This window comes from Ceratocystis lukuohia, assembly GCF_044167205.1.
Source record: "Ceratocystis lukuohia strain C4212 chromosome Unknown Supercontig1_pilon, whole genome shotgun sequence".
Classification (NCBI taxonomy): Eukaryota; Fungi; Ascomycota; class Sordariomycetes; order Microascales; family Ceratocystidaceae; genus Ceratocystis; species Ceratocystis lukuohia.
The window spans coordinates 1,351,515-1,375,465 of NW_027263520.1; the positions used below are offsets into that span (position 1 = coordinate 1,351,515).

At 48.5% G+C, this 23,951-nt stretch overlaps 7 protein-coding genes across 7 annotated transcripts; 4 read left to right on the forward strand and 3 right to left on the reverse strand.

Annotated features, from left to right (window-relative positions):
• Positions 1-2,680: 2,680 nt before the first annotated feature.
• On the reverse strand, positions 2,681-5,163 carry HOO65_010351 (uncharacterized protein; the record flags this gene model as incomplete). Its single annotated transcript, XM_071005478.1, has 2 exons — positions 2,681-4,043; positions 4,154-5,163. The coding sequence occupies 2 exons, from the start codon at positions 5,161-5,163 to the stop codon at positions 2,681-2,683; spliced, it is 2,373 nt and encodes a 790-aa protein (XP_070862173.1).
• An 806-nt stretch (positions 5,164-5,969) lies between these two features.
• On the forward strand, positions 5,970-6,366 carry HOO65_010352 (uncharacterized protein; the record flags this gene model as incomplete). Its single annotated transcript, XM_071006225.1, has 2 exons — positions 5,970-6,046; positions 6,102-6,366. The coding sequence occupies 2 exons, from the start codon at positions 5,970-5,972 to the stop codon at positions 6,364-6,366; spliced, it is 342 nt and encodes a 113-aa protein (XP_070862174.1).
• A 1,328-nt stretch (positions 6,367-7,694) lies between these two features.
• On the forward strand, positions 7,695-9,986 carry HOO65_010353 (Proline-rich protein LAS17; the record flags this gene model as incomplete). Its single annotated transcript, XM_071005519.1, has 4 exons — positions 7,695-7,904; positions 7,971-9,292; positions 9,370-9,887; positions 9,958-9,986. 4 exons carry the CDS (start codon positions 7,695-7,697, stop codon positions 9,984-9,986), a joined length of 2,079 nt encoding a protein of 692 aa, XP_070862175.1.
• Positions 9,987-11,085: 1,099 nt separating this feature from the next.
• On the reverse strand, positions 11,086-12,344 carry HOO65_010354 (Eukaryotic translation initiation factor 1A X-chromosomal; the record flags this gene model as incomplete). The annotated part of the gene is made up of 6 exons (XM_071005903.1): positions 11,086-11,211; positions 11,304-11,410; positions 11,473-11,569; positions 11,645-11,662; positions 11,866-11,958; positions 12,324-12,344. The coding sequence occupies 6 exons, from the start codon at positions 12,342-12,344 to the stop codon at positions 11,086-11,088; spliced, it is 462 nt and encodes a 153-aa protein (XP_070862176.1).
• Positions 12,345-13,290: 946 nt separating this feature from the next.
• On the forward strand, positions 13,291-15,918 carry HOO65_010355 (Regulator of nonsense transcripts 1 -like protein; the record flags this gene model as incomplete). Its single annotated transcript, XM_070999692.1, has 1 exon — positions 13,291-15,918. One exon carries the CDS (start codon positions 13,291-13,293, stop codon positions 15,916-15,918), a length of 2,628 nt encoding a protein of 875 aa, XP_070862177.1.
• Positions 15,919-16,911: 993 nt separating this feature from the next.
• On the reverse strand, positions 16,912-18,062 carry HOO65_010356 (uncharacterized protein; the record flags this gene model as incomplete). The annotated part of the gene is made up of 2 exons (XM_071005970.1): positions 16,912-17,728; positions 17,803-18,062. 2 exons carry the CDS (start codon positions 18,060-18,062, stop codon positions 16,912-16,914), a joined length of 1,077 nt encoding a protein of 358 aa, XP_070862178.1.
• Positions 18,063-20,990: 2,928 nt separating this feature from the next.
• Positions 20,991-23,759, forward strand: HOO65_010357 (uncharacterized protein; the record flags this gene model as incomplete). The annotated part of the gene is made up of 1 exon (XM_070999693.1): positions 20,991-23,759. The coding sequence occupies one exon, from the start codon at positions 20,991-20,993 to the stop codon at positions 23,757-23,759; it is 2,769 nt and encodes a 922-aa protein (XP_070862179.1).
• Positions 23,760-23,951: the final 192 nt, after the last annotated feature.

Genomic DNA, 23,951 nt, shown 5'->3' on the forward strand with positions numbered 1-23,951 from the left:
AAGACATGTACATAAGATGCGTGCTCTCGCTCAATTTGCTTACCGATATTCCTCGTGAGTGCAGAAGGCCGGGCAGTAGAAAGCAAAGGCCAAGTGCATGTTCTAAAGACAATGGCAGACACTGAATGTCACTAAGCGGCGGTTAGCTGGACAAGACCGTGTGGTCAAAACCAGAGCTGATCAAAGCACACGCTTTATGATCGAGTTGGGGGCCACGCAGCAAGGAGGATGAAGATGGAGATGGAGACAGAGAGGAAAAGAAAAAGAAGAAGAAAAAGAGAAAAGAAAGAAGATAAGAGGATACTGAAACTTTCGTTTGCGAGAGTCTGTTTGAACAGGGCAATTACTTCATGCGGCAGTTGCTTGTCTTGACTTCAAAAACTAACTAGTTCTTTCCGTTTTTGCTTGCTAGAAGTGAGCGTATATCATGCACTGGCTTGAACTCTGCGGGAAGAACGGCAAGAGCGATGGAAAGAGGAGATGGGAAGAATGGAAGGGGTAGTTGCATGTCCTATGAGACTGCCATAAACCTAATCCAGCTGGTGTTTCCTCAAAGACATACTACTAGCCAAGTTCTAGAAAACATGTGTGGGTGTGGGTTATAGCACTCATATATAAGCACACTATACTTGCAGCACAGTGTTTCCAGGCCAGCACACAGTACCAGCGATACCTAGCCAATGACCTACGAGCATATACATGTACGCACAGCACAGTACGCACGAGACGGTTACACTCCTACCTTTCAAATAGGGTTCCATGAGTGTAAATCAGAGCGCTAGAAACAAGGGAAATGTTCCTTGCATCCTTTTATCACATGTGGTGAGTGGGTTGAACATGCAGCACGTAATATGGATACTGTCCCCCAAGCTTTCGACTGTTTCCCCTTGGCCACTGCTTTCATAAGCTAGGATGGCAAATATGTCTCTGTAGCTGAAGCCTCCTTCCAGTAGCTTGATCTGCAGAATCGACACGGACTGGGTGGCGGTCCGCTAGGTAGCTGTAACGATCTGTTCGGCGATGCTTGCTCCACGAATACAAAAAACAACGGACCTGTTGTCCACCGTCCACCTGTACTCGTAAGTATCTCTACTCACATGCTTGTACCCTGTCCTCTCAGGTCTCCATTGGCTCTTTCTGATGCGTAGTGTTTTGCCCTGTCTTGACATTGTCTTATTTTTCTCCTTCTTCCCTCCTTAGCAACAACCCCTGTTTGTTGGCGCAGCCATTTGGTGCTCATAGCTAGACATAGCCATGTGTTGGCGGTTCCTCCTGCAGAGAGTGATACATGCTGGGTTGCGTTGTATGCAGATATGTTCCTATGGATTCCCATGGAAGTTGCAAAGCGTGAAAAGAAGCCTAAACGAAGGGGACTTGGGTGGGCAAGACATGGGAGATAAAGTGGCCTCGCACAGCGCGTGGGCAAGCTACCAATGAGCATTAGACGCTGCCTAGGGCTGGACATCTTGAATTGGCTCAGCTAGTTCATCTATGTGGCCTTTGTTACCACAGAATCTATGGACCCAAGCAACCACAAACAACCCATTGATTAGTTGCAAGCTGTTCTATCGGCGTGTCTCATTCTGTTCTCTTTATTCCTCCTTAGTTATGGCTAAGCTCTCTTCTGTTGGTCTGCCCAGCATGGCTGGGTCTGACTTTGTACTTGACTGAAACATTGGAACGCCGATTTAATAGGCGTGTTGGCATAGAGACAGTCTTGTCTTCCTTCTTTCTTGCCTAGCTCTACTATCTGGATTGGGCCTCAATGCTTCTTAGCTTTCATGTAAGAAATAGGTCGGTCGTATGGAGGAGGGTCTTGGTACAACAGAAGAACCCTGAATAATACATGACAAATGCTTGCTTTGTCACATTTAGTGACTCGAGGCTTGCCTACATATGCACAATATGAGTATGCACTGTACTGTACGAAGTGTACATGTGCTTACATGGTCCCAATGTTTTCAAGAAATTGCATTATTGTTATTTCCCTTAGCCGTAGCTCGTATATTCGAGAGCTTGGAAACTAATCTCCTCACACATCACCGCCACTTTATCCAAGTCACTTATGACCAAGCCGCAGTACTATGAACCGTGCTGCCACATTCTAGGTCTTATATCTGGCTGACCATTTGATCACCCCCTCATTCATGGCTCAATCCCCAGCTTCAGAGCGCATCTAGAAGCACCTTGCAAGCTCGCTTCCGCATAACGTCCCACAAGCCCCTAAGTCGTTCGCTCTTTGTAGAACTTGCTCCCCTCTAACACCCATGCCTTCCACGTTTCCATGTCCCAGCTTGCTTCGTATCCGCGTCCAGTTACCACGACATTCACCCGCTTGTTTCTTTCAGGTATTTCCATTAGATTGACAGTATATCCATCCAATAGAACGATGCGTTCCACTGCCATAGTATACAGAAGTTAAAATTGGTGATACACACTGGACGCCTCATCTTAACAGCCCAGCCTGTTCGCCCATGTTACAAGGCGGCCATGGCCTTCATAGCTCTACAACACCAGTGCTGCGATTGGCGCAAATAATATTGTTATTTGGCGCTGCACTCTGGTGCGGCTTGTCACATGCGAGTACTTTGGTCCATACACAACCGGATCGTCCATCTCGATTCTTCCATTTCAGTCTCGCCAAATAATAGACCACTGTCAAGCCATTTTCAAGCTACCATTACTCTGTCAAGTCTACCGTTTCTATCCCCTGTCTGCCTGGAAGGCCTAGCCCCTGCCGGTACCCCCTCTCGGCTTCAGTGATGCTAGCCGCGAGTGTTTTACCGATTGTCAGGAGAGTTGTGTTTTCATGAGTACCTTTAGATGTATCAAAATACGTATCCTCATGGTGTGGTCGCCGCTGTTCTCGCGCCAGTGCATCAGGTTCCAACATCTGTCTCCAATCTTCAAATTCGTCAGAGTCCTCGCCTTCGTTTTGAGTAAGGTCATAGGTCTTTCCACATTGCCTGCTTTGAGGCTGTGAACGAGAAGGCCGTAAAGTGTTCATACATTTGTCTGTGTGACCAAGATACTCTTGTCGGCTGAAAAGAAATGGGTAGCTGAATTCTCCATCGTAATCATTGTAACCACCTTCGCCTTTCTCACCGCTAGGCGTAAAGTCCAGATCATCATCTCCAATAGGACTTCCTTCGTCCTCATCGTCCAGCTCTATAGCCATAGCATCTGCCAAGATCCGATCGCCCTCATCCACTGTAACTCCGTCAGCCGCTAGCAGGCACTTCTCGATATGCTTGAATAACACGGCTGCGGCGCATGGCGGAAATGCATTACCAATTTGGCGAGTTCGAAATCCCCCAACAAACTCATGATACATTGGGAAGCCTTGCAAAAGAGCAAGCTCTCGCGTCGTGAAACATCTTTTGCCGCTATAGTGGTAGTTCTGGCCTCCGCTAGTAGTCACACACCTCGTTAATATGTTGTTATTATTCCAGCGTGGCATGTTCTTCCGCTTCATCTCTCGCGGCCGGTGTAGAGGGTCATCTCTTTGCAAGTTAAGCTTTCCCAGAGCCTGCCGCACTGTGACTAGTGGCAGCAGCCCTGTCTCCCATGGCCTATCAGAGTGTGTTGGTGGCGGAAACGTGGGGAGTGGCTCCCCTGGAGCAGCCCCAATAACTATCAGTCGCTTGCGACGGGCAGGCAAGCCCCATTCAGGCAGAAACACGTACTTCCACCGCACTGCGTAGCCATATCTAGTAAAGCTGGCAATGAGGTTGTTGAACACAGGCCGCCAGTGACGATGCAAAAGACCAAAGGTTTGCTCAAACGTGAGCACGCGCGGCTTTACTCGTGCTATAATAGCCTCGCAAGAAAAGAGAGCCGCAAAATTCGCCTCATCCTTTTCTTGGCTGTTTATAGTGTGAGCTGGCGAAAAGACTTGGCACGGCGGTGACAAGTGAAGGACGTCGCATTGGAACCGAGTTCGGCTTTCGATATTGTCGCTGTTTTCTTGAGGTGCAGACCGGCAAATCCACTCGTCTATTTTCATACGAAAGAGATTCACCTGGCCGAAATTCTTCTCATAACTATCGCAAGCCAAGTCCCAGGCATCAACAGCATACTTGAGGTGCAGGCCAGCTCGCATGGCCCCCCGTGACGCCCCCCGGCCCCGCAAAACGAATCGAAAAATGTGTACTTCTGGCCGGGAAGCCGTCGTTTTGTATTGTCTTGTCTAGGCTCTCTATTGTTGGGATGCTCCCGAGACTCAGGATTTCCCGGTGTTGGAGAGATGTAACTCCCACCCGGGATTCTGATCTTTTCCGCCCATATTCGCCGAAGAGTCTCGGTGCTGACTCTGCAATCAGGGTCTGCATCGCTCTCATTGTTCCGAACCAGAGCCGCTTCTAGGCCTTGATAAAGAGAATATGACTCTAAATGGCGTTCGCGAACTCGCGCTGAAGGGAAGTATTGGACGAACTTCCACCGGCATATCAGCTCGTCATTCGCCGTAGCATGAATAGGCCATAACGCATTGCTAGTCTTAAGGATGAGAACATCAGTGACTGACTTCAAAGGCACTTCAACGGCGGCTTGAATCTCCTCATCTCGGGCATCGTCCAGATCAACATGATGGACGGCACAAACTTCATTTCGATGCTGTTCAGCCGACCACGGCAACATGCCTTGCATGTCCACTAAATGCACGTACTGAACGCCCCGCAGAACAACCCCATCGTGGCCTTGGATGATCTGTGATATGCGAACATACCGCTGGCTGTCAAAGCCACTGACTTCCACTGTTGTTCCGGGTGTCAAAACATGCTCGAACCAAACGATTCTGTCAAGGTAGGTCAGGGGAGCTATAGGTTCGTTGCTCCTTGAAAGTCGTCTAAATTGGCCTAAATACTCTTCAACATCAGTGAATTCTATAGCGTCTTGCTCCAGCTCCTCTTCGGCTTTTTTCCAATTCTCCAGCAGAAAGGTCACGTCGTCGTTGTCGCTGCTGTCTTCTCCATCGTGATCGTATACCCTATTTTTGGTGCTCACTGCTGTGTCTCTGTGGCTGAACCGTTTTGTTGTGCTTTCTCGTTGCCGCTGTTTCCCGGAACGGGCGTATTCGCCAGCTTCAGTATCTTCATTTTCATATTCAGAGAATGCATTTGAAGAGGGAGGTCTGTCACGGGGGAAGAAGCTGACTTGGGACATGGCAGTGATGAGGCTGATGCGTGTGACTGATGGTCCAAGTCATGAGGTGTCGGTCACACTACCACAATAGAGTAGCAAGAAATAGAAATGTATTTGCCATGGGCAGTGGCTTAGGCAGAGGTACATACAGTACAGTCCGAATATTTAAATATTTGCAGACACTGGCAATGCATCCAGTTTGAATGTCTGGCTCCTGGTGGGTGTCGCTAAGAGCAGTGGCTGCGAGGCCTGCAGCTTGAAATAAATTAGACACTGGTGCCTATGTCCATCTTTATCTATAGAGTAATAATTTTTGATGGAAACTTTCAAGCTCTGATGTAAACACATCAATTGTCTCGTCGTTACAGAGATCTGGAAGAGGGCTACAAAGGCACACTGAATATAGTAACCCTAGGCAGGTAGACCCTAGTATAGCTGTGTAGTTTCTACCAAGATCCATCATCAGACCATCTTTACAGCTCTTCCCGGATCGGGCATCTTGAAATGGACTAATTTTAACTAGCACAGGACCTCCTCTAAGCCTCCAAGATCAGGCTATGGACAGAGCTTTAGTAGATAGGCAACTATGAAGATGGACAAAAGCGGGCATTTTACGTCATAGGGTCTTACACACTACCACAGATGCTACATATATAAGACACCAATGTCCAGCCCAGACAACAACACAAAACCAAGCAACGCTCAAGTTCTTTGTTACTGCCAAAACCGCGACACCAATCATAACCAACCCATTCTTTACATTTGAAATTTCACACTGCATACAAGCAAAACCCTTGTATTTAAACCATTCAGATTCATCATTCACCATGCCTGGAAACAACAAGGTACGCTTCTTCTTCTACTTGATATTCTTCTACTTTTGCTTTCGGGTGACTGCATCTGTGTACGTCTCTCTTGTCCATGGCCCTAACCATGTTCTTCGGAACCTGCCTACACAGACCACCGGGGGGCCAAGAGAAGGAGTTTACCATCCAACCTGTGCCTGGCGCCGACCAGCAGAACCAGGGACAGATTGATCCTAAGTTTGCGCCTTTCAAAGCGAACCCTGGACCGGTGCGACAAGATTTGGGCGGGGTGCCATTTGAAGGTACCAAGGAGGACCGACAGGCGCGTGCTGCAGAGTTGAACAAGAAGGGGGGGGGCCAACTAGGCCGCTTGATTCGTTGGTGTCTCACGCCTATAGCTAAATATACTACTCTATAAATTTGCGACACGTTATTTGTTCTTTTGATATTTGATATTTGATTTTTTTTCATATTTTCTTTCTGGCTAGGCCTCTTGACAATGCCTCATCATGACGTTCACATTTAGGCTGTCGTGAAGGTGTTTGTGCTAGGGGAATTGTGGGCCTGCCTGGAGATAATAATATCGCCGGGATAGACGGACTCTCAAGCCCGCCTACATAAATATGTTGGCCAGGGATACAAAGGATAGAACTAGGAAAAGAAGAAAAAAGGAAAAGAAGAAAAAAGGAAAAGAGGGCAAGACAACATAAGACGTACGTGTGCACGGTAGAAAAGACGGAAAAAACCACGACCTGCGGTTTTAGTTTGCACCTAGCAGCCAGTACGTGATTACATGTACATCACTGATACTGTGTCTGTTTGCCTGGGCGATTCTTGCCATCATCGCCTCCCTCGGTTTCCCTGCGGCATGGGATCTTAATGTGGGTCTTCTTAATGATCGCCCGGCCTGGCCTCCAACAGGCTCTGTATACACATAGAAAGGGGTGGTGCAAGTGAGGAGAACCCCTGGTAGATAGATATATGCACGGTTTTGTGACTTCTCCGGTTCTCCGGCTAGTTAATTGAAGACTGACTGATTGCTTTCCTTGCAAGCTTCTTTGGGATGGAACGGAGTTGGTTGTGTGCTGCGTGGGGTACGCTCATTAGCTAATCCCATCAGAGCTAATAGGGCAGGCCTTCACTTGATGCCCTTCTATGGTAGCACTAAAATTACAGAATCCCTGCTCCCTAAAGCTTCTAAACGCCCTGTAAGCTCCCGAATTGTCAGCCTAGGCTAAGCCTTAGCTTCTCTGGTCTCTAGTTTCTTAAGGCCTTGCTTGTCTTTGTAATCCTGTTCCACATTCCACTAATCTTTTGTCTGCCTTCAGCTATCTTTCTGCCTTCTGTCAAAAAAAGCTCAGCCTTGGTTCTTCTTGTCGCACCATATTCTGTTGTTCTCATCGCCCCCTTCTTCATCACTTCCGTTCGTGGGAATTCATCCAGAACAACCGCCCGAACTACGCCAAGTCGACGCTGCTGTTCTCCTGCTACCGACGTGCTGAGGGTACTGTCGATAGGTCGACCAAGTCCCTCGCGAGCTCTTCCTTTAGGGAATTGCAGAGCCCCCTCCTCTCCCTGCCTTGTCAGAACTCACAATCCTCACCCGGCTCGCTCAGTGTTGCTGTGCCATTCATATCCCATCATCCATCATCCATCATCCAATATCGCTATTTCTATACTGTATTACGAAACAAAGCCTCGCCCTTGAATCTCGATCAATCGATCTTCCACTCGACTAATGCCACAATGCCAACCATTCTGAATGATGACGACAAGGAGACGGTTCGCCGCTATGTCCCCAAGCAATCCAACAAGATCCAAGCTGTTGCAGTTGCCAAGCTCTATGTTGCGCATCCAAGCCGTTCCCATTGGACCGACACCGGGATTCAGGGAGCAGTAGTGCTGTCTAATGATTTGGTTGGAAACACCTTCTGGCTGAAGATTGTGGATATCTCTGTGAGTACATGTACTAACACCTGATTGAATGCCTGGACTGACACACCGCCTTGCTCATCTCTACAGCCTTCTAACCGCGGTGTCATTTGGGACCAAGAAATATACGAGTCATGGCAATACAACCAGGATCGCACATTCTTCCACACCTTTGAAATGGAAGAATGCGTGGCTGGACTTTCGTTTGTTGACGAAAAGGAGGCCAAGCAGTTCCTGAAAAAGATGAATGATCGTGAAAAGAATGCTAGCAAAGCCACTAAAGCTACTCCCTTTGGCGGCTCCGGCCAGCCTGTGAACCACAAGCACGGCATTCTCGGCGGATTATTCGGCGGTCATCGCCACTCTTCAGCTCCTACTGTGGGGGCTCCTCGTCACCAAGCATCATCATCTAATGGCAACTATTCCGAGTTTGCCTTGCTTGATGCCTTCGACCCGCAATGGCGTGAAAACTTCGGCGAGGACCTCAAGCAAATGGGTCTTACCGAAGATCTCATCAAGGAAGACCAAGAGTTCATTGTGCGTTTTTTGCGAGAGGAGCAGCAAAAGCAGCTACGCGCCAGCGAACCTGCACAGCGACACGCACCCCCACCACCCCCATCAGCATCTGCCCCAGTCTCTACTACCAGTACTCCGAGCGTCAATAGTAATGGGAAGTCAGTGAGACAACCCCCTCCCCCTCCACCTACCAGTCGATCAACGGAGCCTCCAGCCCCTCCGCCTTCTCGACGAAATGGAGCTCCACCGCCTCCTCCGACTCGTCGGTCCGCAGCCGGTGTCGATATATCTCCCAACCGGACCCGATTTGCTGCCCCTCCGCCCTTCCCCGATGCCGGGAAATATGCTCGTAGTAGTGCTCCACCGCCTCGTGAAAGTGCAGCTCCTCCTTTAGCCAACCCTGGCCCTCCTCCACCTCCTAGACCAGGAAAAGTTCCCACGGATGCGCCGGCGGCTTCTACAAACAACCGTCCTAGTGTGCATATGATGCCACCAGCACCGCCAGCGCCGCCTGCACGTAACGCTGTTCCACCACCACCTCCGCCCCGTGAAGCAGTTGCTGCTCCGGCTCCCCCTCCTCCCCCGCCGGCCATACCTCCAAAGATTGCTGCTCCACCTCCTCCACCTAGGGTTACCACCCCTCCCAAGGCGCCTGCATCGGCAGTCCGTCCCGTTACGCATGCTGCTCCTGTCAATAATGCTCCACCTCCAGCACCACCAGCACCGCCAGCACCGCCAGCTCCGCCATCCTTACCTCCTCCAAGCAAAGCTCCTTTGCCAACCAACAACGCCCCGCCTGCTCCGCCTCCAGCACCTCCAGCTCCCCCAGCTCCCCCAGCGCCTCCTGTGCCATTCAACAGTGCTCCCCCTGCACCTCCTATGCCCCCACCCCTTCCGTCAAACAACGCTCCTCCCGCTCCTCCTGCTCCGCCCGCTCCGCCCGCTCCCCCTGCCCCCCTTTGCCACAAAGCAGTGCGCCCCCACCACCCGCACCCCCTCTGCCTCCTTCAAATGCAGCCCCTTCATTGCCATCAGGCACGGCGCCACCTGCCCCTCCTCCTCCACCGCCGTCCAATGCACCTCCTTTACCTTCAGGGAGTGCTCCACCTCCACCTCCGCCGCCTCCACCACCCCCGATGCCCGCACCCTCCGCTGCTGGCGCTCCTCCTCCACCACCGCCCCCTCCAGGCCCACCACCCCCGGCCACTACAAGCCGGGACTCGGGATATGCTTCTGGGCCATCCCCTGGTGCAGAGACTGGCGGTCGCTCAGCTCTGCTTGCCGGTATCCAGGGTGCTGGTGGTATTGGTGGACTTAGGAAGGTTGACCGCTCCCAAATCCGTGATCGCAGTGGTGTTTCAGTTGCTGGGAATAACGAATCTTCCTCGTCACCTCCAGCAGCTGGTGGTGGTGCCCCTGGTGCAGCGCCATCAATGGCCGACGCACTCGCTGCAGCCCTGCAAAAGCGCAAGGGCAAAGTCAGTAAAAGCGGTATGTCTTCTCTGTTTCCTCACTCTAGCAAAGGTTTCCCTGTACTGATTATATGCTAACCTATATGTAGACGACGAGAGCGACAACGACGATTGGTAAATGGACTCTCTGCGGAATCGATACTTGGCGTCTCTGCTTGCTCCTGCATTTCTAGTAGAGCAATGCTTCCTTAGGATGTCATAGTTTCACTGCAAACTTGACCTCTTGGTTTTCTTGTCTCTTGCTTCTCTGATTATCTTTCTTGGGATGTTCAAACTACCGTGGTAGATTTGGTGCAGTTCTCGGTTCTATTTTATAGTGTCTTTAAAGTTTACATTTTATTCTTATGCCTTCTATTACTTGTTTCCTTGTAATTCGTAGTTGATGCCAAGTTCGCTAGCTGCTATCGTGATATGGCTAAGCGGTTGGCTATCAGTCGGAAATCTTTTCTTTTTGCCCTGCATAAAGTATAGTACTTGCGCCTAGCATATCTTAATTCATTCATAGAGGAAGAGAGAGAAAAGACCATGGCACGGCATTGTATCACGGGTAAAGCATCATAAAATTGGAAGAAATTCGTTTTTTTTGTTTCTTAATCGCGGCGTCTCTCCCACCGCGACCCATATATAGCCGAGTTTGATCTAGAAAATGTCTATCGGAAGATTGTCCATTTGTGGAATTCTCACTGTCTCGCTGCCAACTGGGAGGAACACCTGAGCCAGCCCGAAGTTTGAAGCATGAGCGTGGCTTGCCGACACCTCAAAACTCAGGAAGCCTAGGTATTCTAATCCGTTTTGACGCGAGAGAAGAGAGCTCTAAGGAAAACGCTGTCGTGGGAGCGCACTAGCAAACAAAGAGTAGCGTTTGAAACCACCTTTGCGGCTAATGCGCTTGGAGAGAGAAGACAGGGTGCCATCTACACATTCCTTGTTAGAGGAAAGTCAAGATAGCAGGAGCCCTCCATGCAGTGGGAACAACAGAGACATCTTTTGGCAGATGTGTGGTTAAGAGCCAGAGTTTGCAGGAGACGGCGGAAAATTGAAAGAGAAAAGAAAAGCAAAGAGAAGAAGGGGGAGGGGGTATTTCTTGTCGAGTCGAGACTTTTGAAATGCAAAAAAAGCAGCAGACTTTTGGTTGGAGAGGATGGGCGGCGACGTTGCCTGGTCGAATGGACTTGGAGCGTCAAGTGGACAAACGCAGCCGACAGGTATAAAAACGCTTAGATGTCGTCAACATCAATATCGCCGGTCTCTTCCTCCTCTTCGTCCGAAGCAGCGTCGGCGAACTCGAAGTTGCACTCCTCACCGCCATCGCCACCATAGGTATCGGTCTCGTTGATCTTGGCCTAGAAGAAAGGGAAGCACGGTTAGTGAAATTGAAAATTAGGCTAGGTAGTGTATTGTAATCTGATGCGCTTGTTTGAGGGCTTTGACTTACGTTCTCGGGCAGCTCGCCGTAAGCCTTCAGGGAACGGGCCTCGTCAGCGGTGTACTTGAGAATGACATCACCCTTGCTGTCCTGGTAGTCACGGAGCGATAGAAGAACTAGAAAGTTGTTAGAACACTAAGCTCAAAACATTGCAAGGCCTCTTGTTTTTCTGACGTACTGATATCACCCTGGTTGATCCAGACCTTCTTGCGCATGGTACCACGGATGTTAGCCAGACGCTTCTGACCGTCGAAGCACTGTGCCTCAAGACGACCCTGTTGTTTAGTTAGTAGTGTGTTCGGGTCGTTGGGGGGGGTGGGGGGGGGGGGGGGGGGGGGGCAACAACATACGTTACCAAGCATCTTTACCTGTATAGGAGAAAGAGGTTAGTATATATTATCCTATGATGCGAAAGTTCGTGGAAAAGGTTGGTCGCTAGACAAAAGCGCACTATGGGCTTATCAAAGACCCAGTGGCTACAGATCATAGCCGTATCAAGCAATTCCACACCACCACGCCATTTCCTTGCGGTTGTCATGCATACGCACAGGATTGTATGGATTGTACTTACGACTTGAGCATACTCCTGGCCGTCCTCCTTGAACATAAGCTCACGCTTGGCCTTGTCTGTCTCGTTCTTGCCTCTTCTCCGGTTCTTACCACCCTGTTATGTCACGATAGTTGGTCAGTCTGCGTACGCATCGAGGTTTTTCCGGATCCAAAATTTGACGCCGCACATAGCCACCATTCGCCCCTCTCTTTTTTTTTTCGTCTTGGTACGGAGCTGAGAAGCCCGTTTTTGAGTATCAAGAATTGCAATGGCTCCGGAAATCTTGCATGTCTTTCCAGAGGCAGTGGTCGGGGCGGAGGGGCATGCACTCAAGTCTCAAAACAAGGAGGGGTAGAGAGGCATTCATGTTTCGTAGGCGAAAAAAAATACAAGCCAAAAAATGCAAGAAGCCAAAAAGAAATCGGTTTATTTGACAGCTTGTCGTATTATCCAGGAGGGGGAGAGAGAGACAAACATACTTTTCCCTTGTTCTTGGGCATATTGACTGGTTTGTATTATTTGGTTGGAGTAGTTAACAGAATCACAAAGATTGAAAGAAGGAAAGGAAAAGGAGAAAAAAGGAAATGCCCAAGGCTGTGATTGAGGCTTGAGAGTTTCCACAACTTGGATGTCTAGAGAGAATAGGAAGGTAAAGTAGATCTGGGTTAGGCCAATCAGAGCAGGTAGAAATGGCTATTTATGGGACAGAAAGCACTAAACTGCAAACAGTATTATGGCTCCTAGGCACTTTAGCTGGAGTCATATTTAGTCACAGGCAGCAAATAATTTGAAATTAGATAGAGCTGGCTTACCTTTAAACAAACATATAGAACTGATGAGAGCAATCATGCTGAATTGCTTTGAATCATATTGCATCTATCAAAGGCTAGTTGTTTCAAGCTTTTAGCCCTTAGCCCTTCTAAATTTTCAGTCTTGACGTAGATCACGTGGCAGCATCCTTTAAACCCTTGTTCTACAACTCCACTTACTATCTAGCTTATCTGACTTTTCTGCTTGCACAACATGAGCCCATTGTAAGCTTTAACAACCACTTATTGCCATGTCTTGTATTGCAATTATAATGTATATTATACTGAGAGCAATATATTGCCTGTACATTCTACATGTATCTATTATGCTTGACTACCTGGCAACCAGCTTGAGGCCAACTAGTCTTGGTAGTAAACAAAATGGATGGCTGCCTACATACTAACTGTCTTGCCCTCATCGATTGGTAGGTAGCCTAACCTCTATATAAAAGTGATCAAGCCCAGCATCTGCTCTGTGTCTAGTTTTCTGTTCTGTAGAAGTGAATTTCATGAGATTGCCTATCTCTATCAAACAAGCTATATCTCTTGTCTTGAACACAGCTTTACGATTTCTCCTGAAAGGAAGACTCTCCTCATGATGGCTAAGGACACAAAACAGTACTCCGGGGCATCTAATATGCTGGCCCTTACTGAGAAACTAACCTACCGTATGGGGTTAATGTCTCTGCCTTGCAAAAGTCAAGAGTCTTTGTTGCAGCCACCAACAAATGCTAAAAACAGTGTAGGTATTAGCCACTCCAAAGCTGCTCTCCAATTTGGTCTTCTAACAAAGTTCCTGATTGTACAGACCATTCCATTTGTTCGTCCCCTCCATCCTGATAAAGATGGGGTGTTTCTTGCCTTTGCATCTGCTCAAGACATGGCGGAGATACACTTGAAGGGTGCGGAGATTGAAAATCGAAACGATAGAAATGATACCGAGCGTTTCAACAACGCAAAATACCAATGGGATGCCTGGATTCTTGCGCCGACAGGCTCTGCCACCCCTCTAAACGATTATCAGCGCGAGTGGGTATTGCTTGTTCAACCGCCGAAGAACAACGAAATTCGTTTTCCCAGCCTGGATGACCGTTTGAAAGTATCGTTTGCTAGGCCGTTTTGTTCAAGCAAAGGCACAGAGATCTCTCAGGTCAACCTTGTGGCGGAGCGGGTTGACAACCCCTTCGAAACATTACGAATTGACGGCAAAAACAAGCATCTTGCTGCTTTTAACATTTTGCCTAGTTTTAACGCCCGCTTGGGCAGTGACGAGGAGGTATATGGTCCTTATGCGGCCGCAGGCGGACTCTCATACACTGACCTGAAAGGTGTAAAACTAAGTCCCGAGAAGAAAGTCCGCGTCATTTTTGAGTTAGACCACAACGAGATTTCATATCAGATGGAATCAAAGGCAATGGCACTGTTCTTAGATGCGGAGGAGAGGGCGAAACAAAGCCTCCGGGACGTATCGCTCGACTCTCTGCGCTTTGCACAGCGGGGGAGTCAAGCTACCTCGGAAGAATTTCCTATGGAGGCTGATAGTCGACAAATCTCGGCCTTCAAGTATATTCTTGATCCACGAATACCACCTGTGGGATATGTGGACATTTTCAAAGTGTTTCCGCACATGAAAAATCCTGAAAAGAGCGACACTATCCCGCAATCTCTCAAGAAAAGATTCATGCAGTTGAATTCACACCACAAGGACGCGTACAGACAGATGAGCAGGATTCCCTGTGGCTTGCATTTTGTATCTGGCTGTCCAGGCGCTGGAAAGACGCACTGGAATGTGTTGACAGCGGTAATCGCTCTTTCGGGTCTCAAAGCCAACAAGGAGCGGGCTAAGATTCTATACTTAATCGACATGAACAAGCCAGTTGACGACGTCGCTAGTCGTCTTTTCAAACTCTGCAACGATGCAAACATCCCCATTGAGATGGTGCGAATGCGTGGTTGGAATAGAGAGATGAAGAACAGCGAAGTTGTCAATAACGATTGGCGGGATTCAACTGAATCGAGCGATAGTTCAATAGCTCTTATGAAAAGATTCATGTCATTTGCCCAGAGAAATGCCAACCAAATGACGAAGGAGAAGAACTCTGGGACCTTCGCCCCGTCTCTGGACCAAGCAACATGGAAAAGATTCACAGAGAACCCTGGTCAATACCAGGAACTGGCCAGATTGATTGCCTCGGCGCTCAAGAGTGGGAAAGAAAACCTCAAACTTCGGAGTATGATCAAGAAGCTTTACGCTGAAACTCTTGAGAAAGTTGACTTCATAGCCACTACGCCAGTCGCGGCTTCTAACCCTGAATTCAGAGCCATGTTCAAGCCCGATATAGTTTTCATGGACGAGGCCCCTCATGCCCGGGAGCTCACGAGCTTGATCCCAATAGCCATGCATCGCCCACGAGTGTGGATCTTCACGGGCGATCATCGCCAAACACTTCCCTTTGTCTCTAACATGGGGCGGAATAACCAACGGAAGGCAAAGGGAGAGGTTCCGATATTCTTGGAAAATCCCCATGTGCCGCAAATGCAGGTTAGCACAATGGAACGTGTGGAGCTTCTCGATGGCCGGGTCAGCTCGTTGATGATAAACCATCGCGCCTATGGAAACCTAGAACGGCTTTCGTCAGAGTTGTTCTATGCCTCACGCATGTCTAGCGGTATAGGGGCTGTTGAACACAAAGCATCTAGCAGCATTACGCGTGTCCGGGAGTGGCTCTGTCGACTTGGCCAACTGGAAAAGCTGGACGAGTCGCGCATATTAGTCCATATCGAGAACTCGGCGCAAGGCAGTATGGGAAGTTCAAAGTTTAACCCAAAACATGAAAATTATGCTCTTGAACGGATCAAGGAGCTGCTTGCAGACGAGTGTTTCCGCAATGTCAAGGACCCCCGAGAGGCCGGCCGAATCCTGGTAATTGCACCGTATCGTGCCGCTATCCAGAACTACATGTCCAAGCTGAAGATGCTACCAAGGGAGGATAAGGAAAGAATCGATGTACGAACGATTGATTCTGCACAGGGCCATGAAGCAGATCTGGTAATTCTTGATCTCGTGAGGACAGATGGCCCGGGGTTTTTAAACGACAAACATCGCATGAATGTAGCGATAACTCGTGCCCAACAAGGGGAAATAATCCTGATGCATCCTAAGATGAAGTCTGCTCCTGGCCGTTCCAAGAAGCGGAAATCAGTGTTGGCGAATATTTGGGAAGATATGGAAGAGAGAGGCCAGATAGTGCGGGTACGAGCTTGAAATAGCTCGGCCTCTCCTATGATATCAGATAGATAATTGATGCTTCCATCCATGACAGTAATATCTGAGTCACAGCTTTCTCTCTAGAGTTTCTAAAGCCTGCACTAATAGCGAAGTGGCTTTCTAGCTCACATCTAGTCCCCTTTTCTAGGGCATCCTTTTCCTCGGAGTTGACCAATGTCTGCAAACTGATCTCCCATTGAGTCGAGGAAGCCTTGCCTTTAAAGCTATGCCATCTTAAGCCCACATCATCGTGGCCCTTCTCATAGCCTCTGAAAGCCATTCCTAGCTCCTTACCCTATGTTTGATGGAGTTCGCAAGCAAGCTAACAGTTAGTCAAGAAAGAGAGTTCCACCAAAACTAGTTGCAGTATCAAGTGTTGTAATGTATATGATGCTGTGTGTATAGATAGATATATGGTTTGAACATATACGTGACTAAAGCACATTATGAGCCCTGGGCGCTGTCTAGTGAAGTTGGAGCCCGAAGTGATGTAGCGTAGTAAGCGATTAGTTTATGGGCCATTTCTTCACTGCAGTGGGATTACAGGGGACGTCTTCGCTAATCTTCATCGAAAAACAGGCTCAATAAGGGTTTGGTTCCCGAGATCGAAGTTAGTGCAACTAAGAAGTCCAATCCAGCCAAGGCTGAACACCATTCTACTACCAGTGTAGAGATATCAACATCAGGAGTGCTTTTCTGATTTGCAGAAACTTCTTGGTCAAAAAGTTGTAATAAAGCGATTCTGGACTGAAATAATCTCTCAATGGATGAGGCCTTGATTAAGGTGCCTTGCCCTAACTAGTAGCTGGAAACAAGATGGTGTGACATTTGTCTCCACTTGCTGTACTTATCCTGTCACATGACCTGAAGTCCACAACTTCGTACTTTGCAGAAATCATGATTTATTAAAAGCTTCCACCGAAACCAATATTACATCAACTAAATAAAAAGTATAGCGTCCAACATGGATCTATGCAAATGACCGGGCGGTTATTTCGCCTGCACGGCCTTGTCAAAAGACAGAATGGTAGTTGTGGTGCCGTCCAAGACATTACCAATTCCTGGCACTATTCCATCGCCGCCTTTCTGCATGATGTTTGGGTAGCTTTCGGCCATGAGTTTGATGCTAGAGTAAAAGTCCACATCGTCGAAGATGCAGTGTCCGCCTTTGGGGTCGTTGTTGACAGTCTGCAGCTTGTCCAAACGGTTGTCAGAAACGCGCATTTTAGTTGCGGTCTCAGAAAAGGCATCAATCGTTTCAATGATGAGATCACCCAGGCCGTCTAGCTCGTTCTTGGTAGACTGAAAGTGGAAGCGGGTGTTGCCAATAAACTTTTTGGCCTTAACCCAAGGAACTTGCGGGGGCATGGCTCCACAGAGAAGCAGGGCGCCAGTATTTGGTAATTCGTGCATGAAGGTAGGGATGAAGTAGCCCGTCAGCAGCATGGCACCTCCAGAAATGCCAGTGAAGAATACATTGTCTGAATCAAAGGAGAGAATCTCGGGAAGGAACATGAAAATGAATTCTCTGATGGCTTCAGAGTGTTGAACGCCATCCGGGCGATTATTACCAGAACCACCCCCCCAGTTGAGCTCCTGATTGGGGGCTTGAAGGGCAATTCCGGCAAGGTTTTCTCTAACTCCCTGGTTGGGAAAATCGTCAAAGCCTTCCCCGCCATCACCATGTATCAAAACGTTGAGACCAAGGTCGCTAGAAACTCCACGGATACCAGCAGCACCTGGGATTCTAGTGCCCGTCATGAAAAGCGCAACGGGAGCACTAACTTTGTACCGAATTAAAAGGCCCCTGTCAGAGTTTGTTAGTAGGAAAGTATCGCAGAAGCCACGGGACCAACAAAGATTAGCGTTCAAAGAACATACTCAATATCTACTACGCCATTTAGAATCTTGGAGCCATCAGTTGCCGTCGTTAATGAACGTTCGTTTTGGGGAGGAGGCGGTGGTGGAGGTGGCTTGGGGATTTTATCCAAAATATTGTGAAGGCCAAGGTCACGGCGGGGAGCTAGGCTCCTGTGAGACGAGAGTGAGGTCCGTAAGGCTCCATGGACACCAATGTCAGTAATGCTTAGACCCAGTGCGATAACCAGTGCTTTAAAAGCAGCACTGAGAGAGAAAGCCATAGTATGTAGCGTCGGAATCAAACTAGTAAGATAGGAAGGGAAAGTGGAAGATTGGGTGAGATGATGGGTTCAAGGCAAAAAGAAATGAGACAAAAAGAATGCAATGCGAGGAACACAAGCCGTATTATACTTTTCTTCTCTTTCACCGTAGGAGTTTAAACGAAGGATAGCAAGGGGAGCTATTTTGTAAGGCAGAAAAGTTCAGGTGAAGGCCATGCCATGTGCAGCGGCTTGTCAAATTCGATCTATCAGGTCCACAGTAAGGGTCCTGTAGTGACTGTCAGGACGATGTAAGACCAAGCCTCTTGTTTTACCTAGATACAGCGGAACAAGGGCAGGCAATGGAAGATGGAAGGGGAAGGCAAGCCCGCGACGGAATGCAGCGGAAGTATAGAACACACGAAGGACAAGAAAGAGAGGAAGTGAGAAAAGAGAGTCCCACCATCTTCCGCTCCCCTCCTGTCCATCTTATAACGAATAGCCTGAGCCTGGGCTCTCACCGTTCTCCGACCGAATGAAAAAGAACGAGCATAGGCCAGGCATGGGCTGGCCAAAGTTCTGCGTGGGTGGATGCAGTGTGAAAGTGTGAAAGGTGTAAGGGCCCGTTTCAGCACAGAGTGGCCAGAGTCACATAAGCGGTAGCCAAGTTCCTATCCAACAAGGTATATTTAATCATCAACTTCTGATTTTGGATTATTTTGAATTAGGCATAGAATGTCAGTGCACCTGCCAGGAGATTCAAGATCTGGGAGGAGGGAAGGGCCCTGGTGCCTGGTATTTCTTTTGCTCATTTGACGCGGTCATCCTACCTTACCTATTTCCTTGTCGTACATAGCCGGGCCAGGGAAGAGAAACAGGCTAGATAGGCTGAATTCAGGTCAGGTCAAGCCCAGCACTTTTGTTTAAGCGCTTTCCCACTCATACTGTGGCGTTTTGGAATAGATCGAAAGAGGAGAGAAGGCGAAGAAGGGGGGCCTGTAGCACACATCAATATGGATAGAGACAGAGTTGCCTTTGCCATGCTGTCATACAAGCGTAGCCTTGACCTTTTCCAAGATGCAATCATCAGTCTCATAAGACTCGATCTTTAGAGCCCTTCAGCTAAAGCCTAGACTAGACTGGGTATTCTTATCAATAACCCAGCATTGAGGGGGAGAGGAACATCAGGCGCAGAGGCCCATTGCTGCGGCTTAATAACGGCCTGTCCCCTTGGTTTGGTCTGTGCGTATGCAGAATTGGCATTGGGATATGCTTTTGGGATCCATCACCTAACTAACTCAGCTGGCAACTAGAAAATAAACAGCCTGTATTTATTTCTATATTTGTGCGCCCGAGGCATAGAAGGAAGAAGGGAAGCCCGTAGAACAAAAGAATAACACTAAACCTAGACAGGGACAGATCCTGCAAACACAACAAGCTAGAGCACAATACAACCATCAACCTAAGGCTAGCCGTTGTTGTTCGGTTCTGCCACAGGTTAGAGTATTGTCTGGAGAATCTTTCAGCACAATCGTATTTCGGGTTTTCTCCGTCCTAATGTTTCGGAATATCTAGGGAGCATGGGACTCACATTGCCTGGGTATCAAGGTCCATCACATAGCTTGTCTCGATAACAATGTAAGGGACACGATTTATATCGCAAAAACTGCCGTTATATAAAGCTCAGCTTATAGTTCTTCGGAGTGTATGGCGTTACACCAGCATTGTGGTGTAGAAGCGAAGCAGAAGAACAGAAACAGATAGTGGCGATGGTAAATTCCATCACGTGACCCGAGAATTTGACAGCACACAAAAAGACAAGATGCTTGCATGTATACACAGCTGCCTTCAACCACACAAATTGAATTGTCCCAACTAAGCCTATTCCCGATATGAAAATGAGACTCTAGCCTTATTACAATCATGCCGAGCCAAAATAAGAAAACATCGTTGTCCCGCACAAGCCCTTCTCTTCTTTTACTTAAACATGTGCACATACTGTATACTGCCATGTTACCAGCTCACCCACTTTCCGACGAGTGCTCGGCGCCTCCATGTTCTCTCTCATGATTGCACTGTGCAACTCTTCCTACCCATTCCTTTCGCAATAAATGTCTTGAATCTGGATATTACAGCTTGGAGAGAGAAGGATTTGCATAGATACAATGTTGGCTTGTGAGGTGCATTAGGCAATATCGCAAAGCCACTATAAGGCTAGGTAGTCAAAGGCTCATAAAAATACAATTCCTTCATTGGCCGCTTCGCTAGTCAGTAACCCTAAGTCCCTAGGGTATTCTGTGCACCCCATGTTGATCAGGCCATGGCACATGTGGAAATATGAAGACCATTTTGTCTTGTTCTGTGTTTTGCACATAACTGGCTTCAAGATTCCACATGTATTTTCGTCACACGGGCATGACTTCACCTTCACTTTATCTTCGCCTACGTTGACTACGTTATATTAACCGGTAATTTGATTGTCTCGCGATGGATCGGGGCTGCCGGCCCCTGTCTATAGCATACATTGTGTTGTCTAATCTTCTTCTTGCTTTCTTTTGCTTGTTTCACTGCTTGATTCCCATTATGTACAGACTCAGTGGGTAAGTAGTTGGAACTCAGCTGTGTAGGCAGACAGCCGCCTTTGTGCCGAGTCTCACTGGCAGACGCCTCTTTACATTCACATTCTAGACATCAGTCTGGTGGAAGAACCTAGTTCCTTTATAATTTCGAAGCATACCTTTGTGTCTAGATCAAAAATACACATGCTGCGATTCCTCGCTACACATAGTAGATTAGGAAAGACTTGTCAGCTGTCCCTAGTCATGAAACGACTATAAGAACCAACATGCCAGGTATCGTAGGATCGAAGGTCTATCAGTTGTGTTTGCCATTATTTGTCAATCCCTTTCTAACTACTGGATAATACTCATCCATCTGACCGCTGGCAACATGTCTCTCGCTACTGGCCCCCCGCTGTGGTCTGGGAACTATACTTCCATACCTACTTTGACGGGAGCTTCCCCCCATATCACCACCACCACCACCACGGCTGAGACTACCGCGGCGTCTCCATCTTGGCTCTACCACCCTGCTGCTGCTGCCGTCTTGTCGAGCAGCAGTTTGGAAAGCTCTAAATCGGCTGTCACCACGGCCCGTGTTGGCACTCCGCTGTTTTTCACTCGCAGTCCAACAACCTCCACCGCACAGGCCCGAAATACGGCTCCGGGCTCTCCAACTGACGCTGTCGTGAACTGGTACGGCGACTTTGAGATTCTAAGCGATGTTTCGAAAATGCTTTTGAAGAGGCAGACTACGCCCGCAACCAGTCCATCTATCATTGCCCATACTAATGAGTGTTACCCTGAGCTCCAGATTTCTGTGGAATCGGGGCTTACAGAGGCTGGCTTTAACTCTGCTGACGAAGATCTCCTGGTTCAGCTTCAGTGCAATGATGACTATAACATCGCTTTCTGCCTGATAATTGCCGATGGAAAGGTGATTGATGATGTCACTTGCACGGCTAATACTGTGCACGCCCCCAATATCTTTGGTAGTGGTCATGGAGATATATCCCATGTGTCTGTGACTGTGGGGGACTCCCTACAGAATATAATCACCAACTCGTGGACTTTTGTCTTTGGTTCGGGTGATTTGTCGGTAGCTGTGAGCAACGCTGATGGAAGTGCTGCTAGTGGCGCCAGGGTTGAGTTACAATCTGTCACTCACCCTGACGCCCGAGAGTCAGTGACTGCGGGTGACAACGGTATCGCTTATTTCAGTAATATCCCAAGGCACAGTATAGGAATCACAGCTTCGCTTGAAACCGCCTTTGCCGTCAACGCTATTGCAGGCGGAAAGGAAGCAACCGCCTCTTTGACCTTGGGACAACCTCTACTGAGTAGCTTTCAAAACTCAACCAAGCCCCCTACTGACCGCAACTTAGCCAGATACACTAGCTGGGTAGGAGACGTACATATGTTGCCTTCGAATTCGGCCCAGGAACAAGAGCCCCAGAAACACCAGCGCATGGCGACTGTCTGGACGGCTGAAGAGACCAAGACAAATGTTGCCCAGCGGGTCTTTGCTGTGCCCAAGTCACCGCTAGCCACACCCCATACGACAGCATATGTTGTCTACCGTTTTCAATCCACTGAATCCACGGCCCAAGACCTCAACACCTCTTATAATGACTTTTTCCACTTGTCTCTCCGTGCTAATGATGGCACAAGCCAGGTTCAGGTCCATGGTCTCGCTGACCTAGGCCGAAGCTACTTTGACCAGTATGGCTATGCTCCTTGGAACACTCTGCAACTTACACTCCCGGTCGATGTCACAGATGTGGAGGCGACGGTCGCCGTATCGAATATCGATGATGCTGGCTTTCAGTCCCAGATCACCATCAAGCATAGTGGGCTCTGTGATGCCTCGGCTCACTGTGATGACTGCCCTGGGCTAGCCCGCTGCCAGAAAACCTGCAAGAATCCAACTCTTGACACATGCTCTTTTTACTGGTCTTGTGTGAGGCAGACTCTGAAGTGCGCCAAAGGTCAAACTGCTCTCAAATCCTCTGCCCACATTTGTGACCATTTCCAGCGTACTAAGCATAATCTCAGCGCTGCTGCCGCACGATACTTTGCGCGGGCCGAGCAGTGTGTGCAGAAAACTCTAGTCCCAGCCTTGGCAATGCAAAGTGGATGTCAAGATGCATCCAATCTTGCCCTAGTAGCTCTTCCTGATTGCTATGTCCAAGATGGGCTGTGCGATCTCCACGCTCTCGACTACATCCAGATCTTAGGGCTTTTGAGTAGCCATGATCATCGTACTGCCTTTAGACAAGCTATTGCCACTGCTGGCTCACAGTGTGTATCCAAGGTCTTACAGACTTTCGGGACAACTGGTAGTAGTTCTCTGGATGAGAAGCTTTCTATAAGCAAAGGATTCTTCGCAGACATCAAACCTGACACGGATGATCCCTTGCCTGATGTCAAGAGTGCTGTTTCCTATCTAGAGAAAGTAGACAAGGAAATCACACAATTTGACTCGGGAAATCCCCAGTCTCTTTTTGACTTTCTGCGCTGGCCTACCTGCAACAGCTATCTGTCCCGCCAAATCATTAGTGATGTGCCTCAAAAGCTTACAGACTTCATGAAGCGTGCAGATATCAAAGTCTACCAAAGCTTTATGGATGGGGAGCAGCCCGTGGGAATCTCGCAGCTTTTCTGTACTGTTGCTGGCGTTTATTTCAATGGCCCCTACACCACCAATTCGGATCTAGCTAGCTGGGCTTCCGTTCTATTTTCAGCCTATAGCGATTGGCGCCAAAGCACTTTTTCTACGTCTTTTGAAATTTCAGCTGTTGGCTTTCTTAACAAGTGGAATAAGGACCATGCATCCTTGGTGCGGGGAGCTATCGATGGCTACGTTATTGCAGAACAACTCAAAGCCGGGAAGGCATCCAATGGAGCTGAAGCGTTTGGCAAAGCCCTGACTGACACTGTGTTTGCCGAGAGAGTCGAGAGTTTCAAGACCGCTCGTTTTGGGGGCGAAGATGAGGCCATTCTAAGACGTTGTATTAGTCTTCTAGCTGGAGATGGGGACGGCCAAGAGCCTCTTGTTTGGGCAATGAGAACACAGAAGCTCGGAAATGCCACGATCGGAGATACAGCAGTAGTCTCTGGATTTTGCAGTGATTTTGCCAAGACGATGGGTAAGCTGTAAAGCCAAGATATATAGCCTGACCAAAGCCTCCATTTAATCACGGTCCCGCTCTTCATTCCTTTTTGTTCTCCCGTTCTTCCTCTTTTGCTGCTTTCTTCTTTGCTTTCGTTGTTGTGATTTTCTTTGCCTTAGCTCCAACTGCGGCGAGGGGCACTATTTCTTCGTGTCCTGCTTCTATTCTTTTCTTTCCTT